We start from the raw sequence: 15,197 nt of genomic DNA, 5'->3' as shown, positions 1-15,197 counted from the left end.
TTTGAAAATCTGATATTTCAGTCAGGATCCTCAAAGTACAGATTTTTCAAACTTGCAAAAAAGTGTTCTTTAACAGTGTGCTTTAGTAAAAAGGCATTTATAGTGTATTAAGGGCCACAAGAATTCTGCATTATTTTTAAGTTACCTGTTAGATCACTGCACTAAACATGTTAGTGTAACTGAGCTCTTTTCAGACTTTACTTCCTGTGGTGAAAGCTGGCCAAAGACGTAAGCCGAGAATCCCGACAAAAACAAAACATGAAAACATCCAAGCAATGATGGAATCAAGAACAACCAGACTTTCCAAATACTTCAAGTGTTTGTTATTGTAATTTACTGTGTGCCATTACTCACAAATATATTTAAAAACAACAAAAAAAACTTTCAGTTTCAGCTTTTGATGCCTGCGCTGCACACAAAACACACCCTTTTGCCCCAAGTAATCATCCACCAAACCTCCAAGGCTATGATGGGAAAACCCTGGCTCAGTGAGCCACACAGTAGTAGAAGGTGCGACCTGGCCAGTCAGCCAGTGAAACCTGCTCCTTCAGTGCTGTTGGAAGCTCTTCCTCCTACAGCGCAGGACAACATGGGTGTGTCCATCGACAGTTTCTAGTAAACGTAGTTGAGTTTTTAATTTCATACTTTGAGAATATGCTGCAACTGACTATTTGCATTGTTATTAAACCCCAATAATTCATGCTTAATCATCCAGGTAAGTAAATCCCAAAAGGTTGGTTCTGTTCATTTGGACCAAGTGTTTTCAGTGGGAGAAACAATTCATCCAAGTGACTTCTTCAGTCTCAGCTGACTGCAGGTTTTCCTAACCCTATAAACAATACATTTGCACAATGACTGAAACTAGCCCACTGAATGAACAATGGGGCAGTGAGGAGCTCACCGCTGAAAACACTATGTCCAGATGAACAGAATCAACCTTTTGGGACATTCTGGACTGTTTTTTGTATACTATGTCACAATACTTTAAACCCTGTAACACCAAATTGTGTCATTTCTGATGGAAGTCTCAAAAACTACATCATGTTTGATTTTTATTCCCTCCAAAAACCCAAATTAATTGCACTATAATTTTTTGGATAATAAATTGCCAAAAAATACTGGATGTAAAATATGATACAAACTAAAATCTATATAAAATTTTTTAATTTAATTTCTTTTTATAATTATTTTTAAATACTCAATTTATAAAAAAAGAAAGCAAAAACAACAAACTTGAATTTCCTGGTAATTTTTTCATGGTTCAGGCTTTACAGGGTTAAAGTCAATTTCTCTCATTTTACAGTGTGATTTCAAAGTAAAAGCATCAATCAATAACTCAATATAAATGTCTCCATCGATAGTTCAATATCAGGGCTTCCTTGCACTAACATGAGGTCTGTTAAACCTAATAAATGATCAATAATGCAAATAATTAAGGCTACAGTGCAGTCCGGTGTGTTATACTTTTTTAAATTGCCAAAGCTTATTTTCCCACAGGATTAAACTCCTATGATAAGGTCCGTCGAATGTAAACAATCTCCACAGTTGTTTTACTTTCTTGGAAACCAGTTTTATTACAACGCAAGTTTATCAGGAATGACTTTAATAGGCCATGTAAGCCTGGATGTCTCAGGAGAGCGTGACTGTTTTGAACTGCAAGACAGGCTCCAGGTGTAGCTCCCACACAAACACACTCAAAGTGAGGCTTCTCTGGTGGTAAATATTCAGATGGGTTTTTTTGTTTTTTTTGAGTGAGCGCAGGGAGAGAAGTGGAAATATAGAAACTTAAAACTTATATAATGTTAGAAAAAAAGTCTTGGTTGCTGTGCACTTGAAGATGAACAGATAGATGTTTTTAAAGTAGAAGAGAAAATGGGGGTTATTTTCATAACTGTCAGCAGGGTTTCAGAGCCCTGGCATTCCTATTTGTACTTTTTATATTATTTTTTTTTACCTCTTACATGCAAACAGTACTGGCAGGCAGTAGGAGTGGCAACTCTTCTTCGACAGCACAGAGCTTTTTATTGGAGAGAAAAAAAGAGAGACCTATCAGACATAGGGCTGGGCGATATGACCCAAAATTCATATCTCGATATTTTTTAGCTGCATGGTGATATAAGATATATATCTCAATATTTTTTTTTAAAAAGCCATAAGTTAAGAACAAAAAGAGAGTTCTTAGTCACACTGTGTCCCAGATGTCACACGGGCATTTTCTTTACATACAGCGTAGATGTACATGAAGAAATTACTCATAAATAAATTATCAGCATTTATTAAATAATCATGGTCCATAAATAAAAGAAAACAATGTTGTTTTTGTGCATAACAAAAAGCTCACAATTGTGCAGTCAAAATGTAAACTAATAGAAGCTGAGCATAATAACAAAGAGACAGATTTCACAGCTGCACCACGTCTCTGAACACGTCCTTATACACACACAGTACGGTAATATTACGTTGAAGCACAGTACGTATCACTCCGCGAGACGGCACAGACGGCACAGTACGTATCACTCCGCGAGACGGCTCCATCAAGCGGTGCAGCTCCTTAGCTTAGCAAAGTCATATTAAAACATTTTTTGACAGATTGCTGAGCGCTGTGCACCACATAAAATCGGTTCGCGGTCAGTAAGCACAACCAGAATTCATACATAAGGCGCACTGTCGAGTTTTGAGAAAATGAAAGGATCTTAGGCCGTGCAGCCCCTTCGGGCTGCATGTCGTTAGCGCGGTTAGCTCGCTAACACGTTGACGCCGTCCAGCCCCACGCACGGGGCGATCCGCGGTAACTCGCTAACGGAGATTTCCCGCTTTCATCTTGTCATTGCCTGCAGGTGAAGCTATGGGGGAGGCGGAGTTGTGTTCAGTGAAGGAGAGGCGAGGGCGAGTAACGTTTCGTAGAGACAAAAGTGGACGAAAGAGAGGCAAACCTGCGGCTCCACAACGTAACATAGACTATATCGATATAAACGATATTGTCACATCTTATATCTCGTATGAAAATATATCGATATTTTTAAAAAACTCGATATATCGCCCAGCCCTAATCAGACACCAATATGTCCTTGGATCAGACGAGCTGTAAAAATGGATAATGAAAGCTGAAACATTCTGCTGCTTCTGAACACACCCTGTGTGCTGTGACGGGGATTAGATCAGCACTTTTACACCATCTCTGCCACACTCGAGAAAACCGAGAATTTATTTTAACCCCCATCAGTAATGAATGCAGCCTGCCTGTAACGGTCTCACAGACAGGAACTTTTTGACTTTATTAAAGTACTTTTCTCACTTACAAGACTAGAGTACGTGTTCCTCCTTAAAAAAAAAAAAAGATACATTTCTGTTACGTGGAAGTTCTTTCTGTTTTCTGAAGAAACTGATGAGTCAGGGTCACCGATTAACAGGAACCTGTTTTTTTTCCTACATGACAGGTAATTCTGTGATGAATATGACTCACTCACATCAACCCTTATGGGTTTTTTTTGCAGAGATAAGCCATTAAGTGATACTTGTTTGCAGTAATCTAGAGCACCAGCAGTTAAAAAGAAACTTGGTGACGTGATACAAAGGATTTGAGACAGCAAAGCCTTAATCACACGGGACAATAGAAATATAATTCAGAAAGTTTTAATTAAGTCTTTCCAAGACTTCTTGAGATAGAACATTAAGATGGGCAATTTTAAGATGTTGACAGTGGTACAAAGACTCATACCAGACGAGCTCTTTTGAGAAATTGCCCTTAGGCAGCCAGAAAGTACGGGAGAAACTATACACTGAGAGCAACTTTAAAAATTAAACACACATTCCCTTGTTATGAAACCTAAATATTATTGGAAGCTTTACACAATATAACCTTTGCTTCTAAACAGAGTAAATCAGTGTGTGAATTTCTGATCAGTTTCAACATTTGTATTCTCACTTTTTAGTTCACACTACTTATGATGAAGGACTCAAACCATATATGTATTATCACACTGATTTAAGAACTACCAATCACTTCTGCAAATACCAGTGAGAAAGGAAAAAATGGAGAAAAGGAATGAAACAATAACAGCGGCTTCTGACCTCTCGCTGTGCCCTCGGTGAATATTTCACGACCAGCGCTCGTTTGTTGATGGGTGAATCTGTCAGCGGTGGAGACAGCTTCAGACATTTGAATCTTTAAACAGAGGAAACTGTCTGACTGGGTTGCAACAGACATCAGTAATGGAGCAAAGCGAGCGCAAGCAGGAAGCTCCAGAATCAGAGAGGAAGAAGGGAAAGAGATGGCAGGGGCACAGAGCTAATCTGAAGTTCCTGGGGGCACCCAAATCTGAAGGGGCCGAGGACACTGCTGACGCAGCTGTGCCTTGAGCCCGGGGGCAACTTCTAAAACAGTTCCACCCCTGTTACTGCGACACAAATCTAACCCGGGAAGGCAGACCAGCAAAAACCACCTGCACTAGTTTCTACGTGAAACCATTAACATTAACGTGAATTATACCCTTTCTCCATAGGTGTAATTCAGCAGCAGCAGAGTTTTCGTTCTGTGCGAAACAGACAGGTTATTATGTGCCGTCTTATCTTGGGCCCAGTGGAATTAGGTTACTGAACATATGCTACACATTTCCATGGCAACAAGAGTGGGGAAATCTGGAATCATGTCATTTGCAGAGCCAACGGGCGTTTTTGTTTTTTTTCCTCCTCCTTCTTTTCCCCTGCTGCATCCCTGCACTGTTTTCCACAGAAAGCCACGCTGTGAGACAACGCTTCCATGCCAAGTCTATTCTGGTTGGGGACTGTCCTGACGCGGCCCTGTCTCCATCAGATGAGGCAACGGCAAGGGAGAGAACAGGCTGAAATAATTCAGACATAAACGCGGCCAGCGACCATGCTTGTTGAGCCCAAGTGGACCTGTTTTAATCCAATTAAAGAGAGCACAGCCAGTGGAACGCGGTCGCAATAAACGCCGTCATCCATCATGCTGGGACAGCAGAGACTGGGAGCAACTCTGCAGAGAGCAGACACCGACCTTAGGGCCCCCATAATGCGACGTGTAACGTAGGATGCTAGGAGTATGCGGCTGAAATGCAATGAAGCAGTCACATTTGTGACTTCACACTATAAGCACTGTGATAAAACTTAACTGCGCTGCCGTAATTACAATAGCGTCATGACTGAGATTCCAAAGTTGCATAACACTGGCTTCCTTTATAACATTCATCTTATCTGAAGACAAGCAGTCACATTAACAGAGTGTGCATTTCTCTCCTGTATATTTGTGAGTTTGCTGGCTCGCTAAATCGCTTTGGAGAATGACCTGAAAAGTAACAACGTAAGAAATTCAAAAATAAATAAATAAACTGAAACACAGGCATGTAAACTTTCACACTTTTGGCGTGAGACACCTTTTCTCAGTCTTTTTCACACTGCCACATGAATCTCTCGCAACAAATAAGAGGAAGTCTCAAAGCTGACGCTTTACCCAAAAATCTTTTTCTTTTTTCTTAAGTTCGGCACCACACTTGTACATAAACAGCACAGAGAGCACAAAAGACACAGTTTGTGCCCCATTAAGCTGCCGGAGGCACACACAAAACCCCTCTCCAAAAGTCATTAAACTCTTCTCATATATGTTCAGTTTTTCCTTCATTTACTTTACTCTGAAATCTCAGATCCATTACAGATGTGAAAATACTAGCTTACTTACTCAAGCATTTTTACTGCAGTAACGAGTAGGTTATAGACCAGAGTAAAGATGTAAATGTCCGGTTTGCCAAAAAAATAAGAGGAGCTGGAAAAATGTGTTAATTCCAGCTGTTTACAAAAGCCTATTTTCTTTTTTTCCTTTTTTTTTTTAATACCTCCAGCATCAGAAAGCCTTAGAATCCTTCCATGTGCGCTTAGAAGGAAGAGAGTTGTACACAGTTACACACTGGACAACAGTCATAACCTCATAGATTGGGATCTAAAGTCACATACACATATGGTGGATGCTTCAGGCTGTGATGCCTGGGTAAGAATGTGTACACACATATTTACAACCCAATCGTGTGTCAGTCAATAGTTTCCTTCACTCTCATTGGTAGCTGCTTGATTGATTGGTAATTTATTTCAACATGTGAACAATATACAAGTACATTTAGAAAAGAAAACAAGAGAGAGAAAAAATACTATACAAATTACAATGAGTAGCCTAAAGTTTGAGAAGAGTTTAACTTCTCTTGTCCTCCTGTGTAGACAGCCCTTAAACAGAGTAATTTTGTGTATTTCACGTCAGACAGTTGAGCTTATTCTGCAGAGGTGCATGGATATCAACCTGCATGGAAAGAAGGCTGCGGGTGCTGGCACAGCTAATGTTAGACACACTCAGCAGACTGATCAGTGTACAATTTCATGCACTGGGCTGAACGCCACATTTCACATTCAAGCCGCATTTAAAAACAATCTGATTATCGAAGAATGTGATTAAGAGACTCTAAATCCAAATGCAGAGACAACACTTAGCACACTTTTAGCAATGTGGTTAAAATGTTTCTGTCTTCTGGCTTGTTTTCTTACTTTCATCCAAGTCACTTAGTCTGACATTTTTTTCCTCACATTTAATGATTAGTATATTAGTCCCAAAGACTATCAATAGATCTGTTTCCTATACCCTCTTCAATTATCAAATTAGCTACCAATTTACAGCTGCCATGTTAAGATGCATGTGTACCTAATGCAGCAAGTGTCACTTGACGCGCCATCAGATCTCAAACAGTTTATAACATCATGTGGCTACTGTGGCTAGTTCTGTCACCCTCACTGAATTTGAGCTGTGAGCCACATTAACGTCTGAACGACAGAACGCCACTGCTTTAAAGGATTAATGAAGCCAGCAATGCTATTAAATGTCCCATTTTGGGAGTGTGCACAAGTGCACTTATGTTGCACATCTCTGTGTGATAAGTGGGCTGTTATCATGAGTGAACCTTCACAGCTGAGGTGCTGAATCAAGGCACACAAAAACACTTCCCAAAGTCAATGGGGTTTACTGCTGGACGCAAACAAACTGAAATTACTCAAGGACAAGTCTGTTCATGCAGTCTCCAAGGTAGAGGGAAAAAAGAAAGAAAAAGGAGGGAGAGAAAATAGTTTATAGGGCAATATATTAGAGAATAAAGCGTAAGAGAATTGCTGAAGTTTAGCTGGGCTCATGGTGTACTGTTGTTTCTATATTTCATGCTCTGTCACAGCTCAGCAAAGCTTGCCTAACGTTGTTAGGCTCACACAGTGGTGTGTACATGGACAAAAGACTGAGTGAACATGAAAGAGAGGGTGAGTGGGGTAGATGAGAGAGCACGTTCAAGTGGTACGGCAATGTCTTTCTAAAACATCTATTGTCTGTGTGTGCGTGTGTGTGTGTGTGTGTGTGTGTCCCTCCATGCCTTCCAGCAGCAGACAGAAACGGACTGCATGCACTCGACTGACTGAGAGTGTAGTCTGATTGGTGCTGAAGGCACAGTCTTGTTGCTACAGAGATGCACAAACAAAAGATTCTGCTGAATGAAAAGCAAATAAACTGTATGATGTCAAACTACACTGACAGTACGAGCCAGATTTAAGTTTTAATCATGAATTCAGCAATATTTCCGGAGCCATGCTCGAGCCTGGGCATTGAAAAACACGCCTGGTTCCTTATCTTGGCCTACAACACTCACAAAAGAGAGCCTACATCTCCAGACTTCTGCTTCATGGTTAAATAAAACAAAACAAACAAAAAAAGAAACAAAAAAACCCCAAGAGAACCTTGAAACAATAAGACAAGGAAGCCTTGACAGACTTAACTGTTAAACGTGGAGCAACTGCAAGCAAAGCATCGACAGCAGTGGGCAGGAATCAAGAAAGATGAAAGCCCAACTGGAGACTGATTGCTGAATAAATAATGACATCCATTGTGGGGAAATGTGATCGGCCTCTCTGAAAATCAATAACTAACAACCAGACCATGATGCCCTGAGTGACTCAGCAACAACTTCAATACACTGCAGACGGTCGATATCAACTGCCTGTTCTTGTTCCGGGAGACATGACCTAAAAAAAATAAATAAATTTAAAAAAAGAGGGAAAAAAAGGCAGGAGGAAAACTGGAAACACTTCTAAATAGGTTTCTGTGAGGGCGGTTGGGAAGATCAGGCTTTGGAAGAAAGTCAGTCAAAACTGCCAGATGTGCGGCACATTCAAAGCTTCTCACAAACTCCTGTGTGCCGCTGTTCTGACAGCGAATCAGAGATTCAGAAGGCACACACCAGAACAATGGATTAATGCAGCCTTTCTTGCAGATGCACTGAGTGAATCTATCTTATTCATACAAAAAGGAATAGCGTTGTCTCTTCCACAAAGGAGTTTGTTCAGCTACACATAAACCTTTCTCAACCCAAAACTCTGAAAAATCTGTGTTTTACTCTGAAAACTCACAGCTATGTTTGACGGGCAAACTGAGGAGCCTCTAAAACACAGAAAGGGTTATTTTGTGGGTCAACAAATAGATATCCATGATCACACTAAATTCATATTTTAATTAATCCTTTGGCAGGGTTTCATTGCATTGGTTTCACTGAGCCTAGGTCATTCCATCTGCCCATTCAGTCCCCTCTGCCCTGCCTCATTTGCAGCACATACTGTACAGCCGAGCTAGGAGGAGGTGGGATTTTGTTTGACAAATCCGGCTTAGTCAGATTTTGGGTGCATCATAGAAAAACATCAAAATGCAGGCTTTGATTAGATAAGCTTTGATGAGACAGTGGATTTGATCCATAGCTGAGGGGTTAGCGAATCCTCAGTAAGCGTTTCTGTAAGACTATAAAAGAGAGCGCAGCACATTTCTTAAGCCAACAACGCAAATGAGCAGCATCACTCAATTGCAAAAATTAAATACCTCTTTAAGGCTGCCATTAACTGCCCCCGACCCGACCCGAGTGTGCTCAATGTGAGAGAAGTGCTTGATTGGTTAGACAGCGCTGCCCCTTACCTGCGCTCTCGATGAGGCAACGGCTGCTGCTGCTGCCGTGTGATGAAGGTGGTACCCCACACGGGGCTGCTGTGGCTGTTCCTGAGCCAGCCCACAGGGGGTGACGAAGGGTAGGGGGTACTTCGAAAGCCATGGTCCGACTCGGTCTCTGCAGTGAGAGACGAGGCTGAACTCCCCATCACCACGGAGATAAGAAGTTAGTTTCTAAATGTTGTTTTTTTTGTTTTGGGGGTTTTCTTTCTTTGTATTTCCCTAAAGCACCAAATATGACAAGGGATCCACTGTTGCACCCAGTTGGGCACACAGGAAGCCTTCAGAAGAACACAAACAACCCTTATCATGTGGTCTTTGCTTCCCGTTGGCAATTTTCAGCTACGAATATGAAGAATTTCCTCCTTCAAATAACACCAAGGATCCCTCTGGGAAAGAAAGTATTTATAACAAAAAAAGAAAAGAAAAAAAACAGCAACAGGATGGCAAATAGAAAAAAGAAGAAGAAGGGTACTCAAATGAGTTTAACTTGCAGGTGGCCAAGTATCCACAACAGGGTGGAAGTTCTCAATTCAAACAGTAAATTGAGGCAAGAAGCGGCGATTCCAATGGAACAGCTGGCGTCACAGAGGAGAAAATACAATTTTCTCACAGCAAAGCCTTGTAATTCTCCCTTTTGTAGACTTTAAGCTTGTAACACTCTGCACCAAGTCTTCCATAGTGCCACTCATAATTCCTTGCGTGTTCATTCTCACACATCTCCCCAGCCTGTGCAGCAAAAGTCTTGTGCTGCTTCCTCTTCCTTTCACACATGCTCGGAAAAATGTCTCAAAAAAAGGAAAAGGAAAACGTGTGCACGTAAAAGTGTTCACTGTCTTAAAACTTTGCAGCAACAAAACCAGACACCTCCAAAAAGTGTTACGTTTAAGATAAACTTGCAAAAGGACACCAAGATGACCCCACTGTCCATGAAGTTAGCTGATAATGTTGCAGATTAGTAGTGGCACAGATGATGTTGTAGAAGGGGCAGGGGGGGGGGGGGGGAAGAGTCACACAAAAGTTATTTGCAAGAAGGAAATCAATGCATCGCATTTCGTGGGAGCAGTGTTGGCAACACTACAAGTATGCAAATAGCCAAGTGTCCCCTTTCAGACATTCAGTCTGACTAACAGCTGCTGTGGAGGTTTACCAGTAAAACAGCCCAGCTGCATTTCTCTCACAGGAGAAAACATAATGTTTGAAAGCGTGAGGAAGGGCCATTTCACACAGATCAATTCGGAAATGTGCAGAATCCCTGCACTTCACGTGAATTAAATCTCAAAGCAACACCGGCCACAGCACGAACATGTTTACAACTCAGTTTCAACTTTTGAGCAATATCCAAGTAAACACCCGAGAGCAATGCTCCGTGTCATGCTGCGGTGCTGTGCCAGCACAAGGACTGGAGATGATCCTAGATTCTTCTGTCTGAGAGTCACAGCTTAATTTCTGTCTGATCCCACAGCCTAGGCAGGCCACTTCAGTTCATCATCTTGCGCTCGGATTTATGCGGGGTTGCCAGTTTGTCATAGCAGGTCTATGCATGCGAAGCGACACAGGGAAAGGAGTATCCCCACAGCCACGGCGTCAGAGACTAACTACATTTGCATGGGTGATTTTAGGAGTATCGACAGTTTGTAAACACCCCGGTGCTCCCTGGTCTGCTTGAGCTTTGATAGGCATCAAGTATTAGCTGATCGCTGTGCCCACGGGTCGCTCGCATGGGATCGGATCCGTAGTTTGGCTTTACGGGTTCGGTGAACGTCACACTAAAAACACACGCGTATGTGAGCTTTCAACTAAGTCCTGTTAGCATAACTGCAAAGCGTTACTCATTTGAAAAAGAAAGAAAAAAGGTGATCAGTTTCCACAGCGGTACACAGGGCCATGGAGAGTAATGTGCATGAAGCAGGAAGCGATCCGCAGGCTTTGGGAGAAGCGTGAATACCCGAAGATGTTTCGTTCGTCCAGGCAGGAGAAAGAAGAAGAAGGAGCACTCGGTCGCAAATTTCACCATCTTCCGCCGGCTCCACTCCTGCGTGCGCTCATCTCATATTTCCAGCGTTTGGGATGTTAGTCGCTGAGCCTCGCTGCCTTACATCAGGAGACATCCTCGCCCCGGTCCCGTTATCGCCTTGGATGTGAGCTTGTTCGCAGTGTAAAAGCCGCTCCTCCCCATAATGCTTCTACATCTGGGTCCCGCTACGCGTTCCCAGCCTCCCATGCTCCCGTTATGTATTTTTCCATGTTTTAAGTCTCCCTCACTGATAGCCTGAGCGCAGTGGACGAGGATGCAATCTCCTCCAGCGGATTACTGGAGTGTCGGTAGAGCGCAGGCGCACTGGCCCTGGCGAGCAGAGCAAAGCTGGAAGGCTGCGTTCAAGAGATTTAAATAAACCCCAGTAGAGTCCAAGCTTTAGAGGTCTCGCTCATTATTGTGAATAGGAGCGACGTTAGTAATGAGTGTGTACGGCAGCACAGGGGCAAGATGAGGCATGCCAGCCGTAGGAGAGCACGAGAATAAGAACAATACACACTGTTACAGCTGTCTAGCCTAAATGTTATGTGTTTTTCTGTTGGTTTCCGGAGACAGATTTCTCCTTTGGTCACTTGCAGGCAGAGCACTGAAGGGTTAAAGCAGAAGACAGCGGTGACTGCAACACTCATCACTGCTCAACTGTCCCTGCACATTACTGAGATAAGCCTTCAAACTTCCCCCACTGCTCTCTTCCACTTCATGTAACTTTGCTGCCCTCATTCCTGATCCCTTCCTCTATCTTTGAACTCAGTGTTCACCAGCAAAATACACACATGAAAACACAGGAGTGGCCAGAACATTAACAGGCTCAAACCACATCTTTTTTTTTTTTTGCTTTTTCTCCATTTTCTTCTTTAATAAAGTTAAGTCTACCTGAGCTACAGATCGTGGAGAGACTGACTGCATGGCCAATTATCTGTCTGGACCTCAGCTTTTTGTAACTGCAAGGGTGTAATCTTCATGACTCCTCAGTGGAATGTGTAAAGACATAAACTGGTTTGTCTGGAAATGTTCCAATTACAATTCCAGTGAACAAGCAAGCCTACAGTATGTAATGCAGCTGCTGATGTAGACTCAAGTCCAAGCTCGACACCGGAGGGTGTTGCTCAAGACCAACTGCTTCTCGCGGAAAGACGTAAACAGGGAGCTTACTGTATTAGTAATACAATTCCATTTCCAAAAATGAAACGCTGCTTACACAACAACACTGGAGTGGTTTCACTTAAGCTCACTGAGTCACACTGACTGAGACAGGAGAAATCATCATCACTGTAGTACTGTAATAGATAGATGGGTTACTAAAGAGTGCAGATCTGGCAAAAAAGAGAGGGAGAGGGAGAAAGAGAGAGAGAAGGGGTAAGAGAGGAAGGAGTCAAGGGACTGCAACCCTTTGTTATGGGTGCACCTGTCCAAGCACCACCTGTTCCACTGCAAGTCAGCACCAACAGCTGACACAGTTAGTGCCAGAGAGCGAGAGACAGAGACAGGGGTGAGAGAGATTAGGTTTCATTTCTAATCTCCAGGGACCCACTGGGAAAAAAAAGGGGAAAGGAGGTGGGATGTGAGCTGATTTTCACAGTACATTGTAAACTGTCATTTCTACACAACCCAGCGTGTTCGGGCTGACACTATATTTACTCCCACCAGTGAACAAAGCACAGCAGGAATAATTAACCCTTCATGATCATTCCAGGTATAAAAACAAAACACCTTTTATTGACACTCTAACGACAAAACTTCAGACTATTGCCACAGTCCAGGCCTCAAGACACACACACACATTCGTAATATTGTCCAACCAGCTGGAGTGCCCACGAGCAAGTTAATGTGTACCCCAGGCTGCAGTATGTCTGGTTCCTGCCTTATCTCCCTCCCCTAACCCTGCTGCCCCAAGCAGGCAGGGTTAAAGAACAAATGTCAGCGCTGTTATGGGGACTTAATGTCTCTCCTTGTGAGGTGAGGTGAATAAACTCCGACTGTTAAATACACGAGGCTCTCTCACATAATCAATCTATTTGTGTCCAAAGTGTAAGCCTGCCAGCTCTGTCACTAAAGCAGCCAGACGAAAACTCTGAACAATCCCATTGAGACGAGGACACAGCCGCCTGCTGCTACTGCCGGGGGGAACCTTACACACAAAGACACTCTTATTCTCAAATTTGGCCGACATTACCGACCCTCCCTGACATTACCCCACTTGGTGAAGTACTCTCAGGCACCGGTTGTTCTTACCTCGTTTCGGCTGAAGAGGAATTATTCCCGTTTTCAGTCGTCTGTACGTTAACTTTTCACAGCCATGGAAACGGTAAGTTCTCCCCCGGTTTTGTTCTTCACTCGCCGAGCTTCCCGGTCGTTAGTCAGCTCCCAGCTCTCTGCCGTCGACTCATACCTAACATATCTGTGTCAAACACGCGTATGTGCGCTTATTTCCACTCCGTCGTGTATTATCGATACTGATGCGACCGCGTCGGTTTACCTCAAACAGCTCGGAGAGGAAGGAGGGGGGAATTCTAAAGAGCAAACAGCGATCAAGTCGTACGCTAAATACGTACCAAGGGCTGTTATCTAAAGCTAACCGCAAGTAAAATTACGTAAGAAGAAAAGGAGAATGCCAAAATGGAAAACTCCATTTCCCGTGATTAACGCGGATCTTTCAACAAGGATATCCGGGTACGGTCACCGTCGCCTAATGCAAATATGTAATAAAGATATATTTAATGACTCGCTAAAGCGAGTGTACGCAGAACCTTTAAGATTTCGTGTTTTTCTTTCATTTTTTCTAGCTTATACTGTACAAAGGTCCTTCTTATGATAAATGGTACATTTTAATCTTATTAGTCTCGAAACCAGCTAGCGGCACTATATCGCCATCCAGTGGTCAATGGTATGAACCACATCTGAAATTATTGTTTCGGACCGTCGGTAGAAGCCACCCAGGCCAGGGAGGCTAATATTGCAATGCAAAAGATATGATCTTCAGCTTTACAGGCATAGCATTCTGACCACTGCCAAATGAGTGAGTAACACTGATTATCTCTTCAGTATCTCTTCAGGACTATTAGACCAGAGTTGTCAAACGTATGCGAAATAATTTCATCTCAATTATTAAAGGGACATAAAATGCTACACATATAAAGGCTACTTTACATCACTGAGCCCTGCTCTCAAAAATTGACATACATGTCACACTGTCTGTGAAGCTGGATTTAAGAAATACGTGTTTAAAGTTAACGTTTTAAAAACATGTTTAGCGCCATCTTCTGTCAACAAGGAACGTGGTTGGTTGGTTGTCTAATGTTCGAGTTTGTAAAGCACCAGTGCCTATCAGAGGGGAGAGGGACAATATCTGGTTTAATGGGTTTCCCCTCCAGTTTTGTTATTTAAATATAGACGAGTGGTATCCACAGAAACATCAACGGATCCTCTTGTTCATCCGATGACACCTACACAGACATGTCGGGAGCAGAAAAAGGACCTCTCATAGATCCTGAAAGGGCAGGTTGCATTACACAATTCATTGAATCAACAGCAAAAGAACACCAAAACTACGCTTCACATCTGAAAAAGATTGTAATGAATCTCCTACTCTGTCTTGTTTCCACCACAATAGAATCGCACGTCCTGCACAGCTCTATTTCTCAATGTGCTTTGAGACCAGTTTTCCATCAAAAATCTCTATTTTCTGCACTATTCACTTGCATACTACACACCAGTCTACTGTTGTGTACAATGTTGTCGGTCGGTGGTTTTCTTTTCGTGTTTTCCCCAAAAATGACCTCTGACAAGAAAGCCTAATTTCTGCTTTTCAATACTAAAGAAATTTTTTAACTTTTACAAATTATGTCAAATTGCAAGACAATTACCTATGTCTCTAATAAAACCTCTGTAACCTCTGTAAAACCTCTGTAAGAAATTTCTTTCATGCAGATACCTTTGCAGATTTTAGAAAAACATGGGGGGGAAATGTAAGCTACTTGAGGAAAAAAACAAACAGCTAGAAGAGGAAAACCATATATTGAAGCATGAGAACGTGGATATGGTAAAACCTTAACAATGCACACATCCAAGTTGTGTTCGAAAAGAACAGAAGTAATTTCAGAATAAAAAACATCTGGAAGAGATGCAAGAATTGGA

At 42.4% G+C, this 15,197-nt stretch overlaps 1 protein-coding gene across 2 annotated transcripts in view; it reads right to left on the bottom strand.

Moving 5' to 3' along the window:
• capn15 (calpain 15) overlaps nucleotides 1-13,553 on the bottom strand; it is a 46,353-nt gene extending 32,800 nt beyond the window's left edge. The window contains exon 1 of one of the 2 annotated variants that reach the window (XM_085361315.1): nucleotides 13,296-13,553. Coding sequence is in view for 1 of the 2 variants with exons in the window: in XM_085361313.1 (XP_085217439.1) it covers nucleotides 8,996-9,174 (179 nt within the window). In the remaining variant the exon portion in view is untranslated. Of the gene's footprint in view, nucleotides 1-8,995; nucleotides 11,853-13,295 lie in introns of those variants that run through there. The other variant, XM_085361313.1, reaches the window with a different exon arrangement.
• Between the last annotated feature and the right edge of the window lie 1,644 nt (nucleotides 13,554-15,197).

This window comes from Diplotaxodon limnothrissa, linkage group LG8, assembly GCF_057381915.1.
Source record: "Diplotaxodon limnothrissa isolate DT_005_m linkage group LG8, D_limnothrissa_male_GT1.1, whole genome shotgun sequence".
Classification (NCBI taxonomy): Eukaryota; Metazoa; Chordata; class Actinopteri; order Cichliformes; family Cichlidae; genus Diplotaxodon; species Diplotaxodon limnothrissa.
This window is presented reverse-complemented; position numbering and strand designations above follow the sequence as displayed.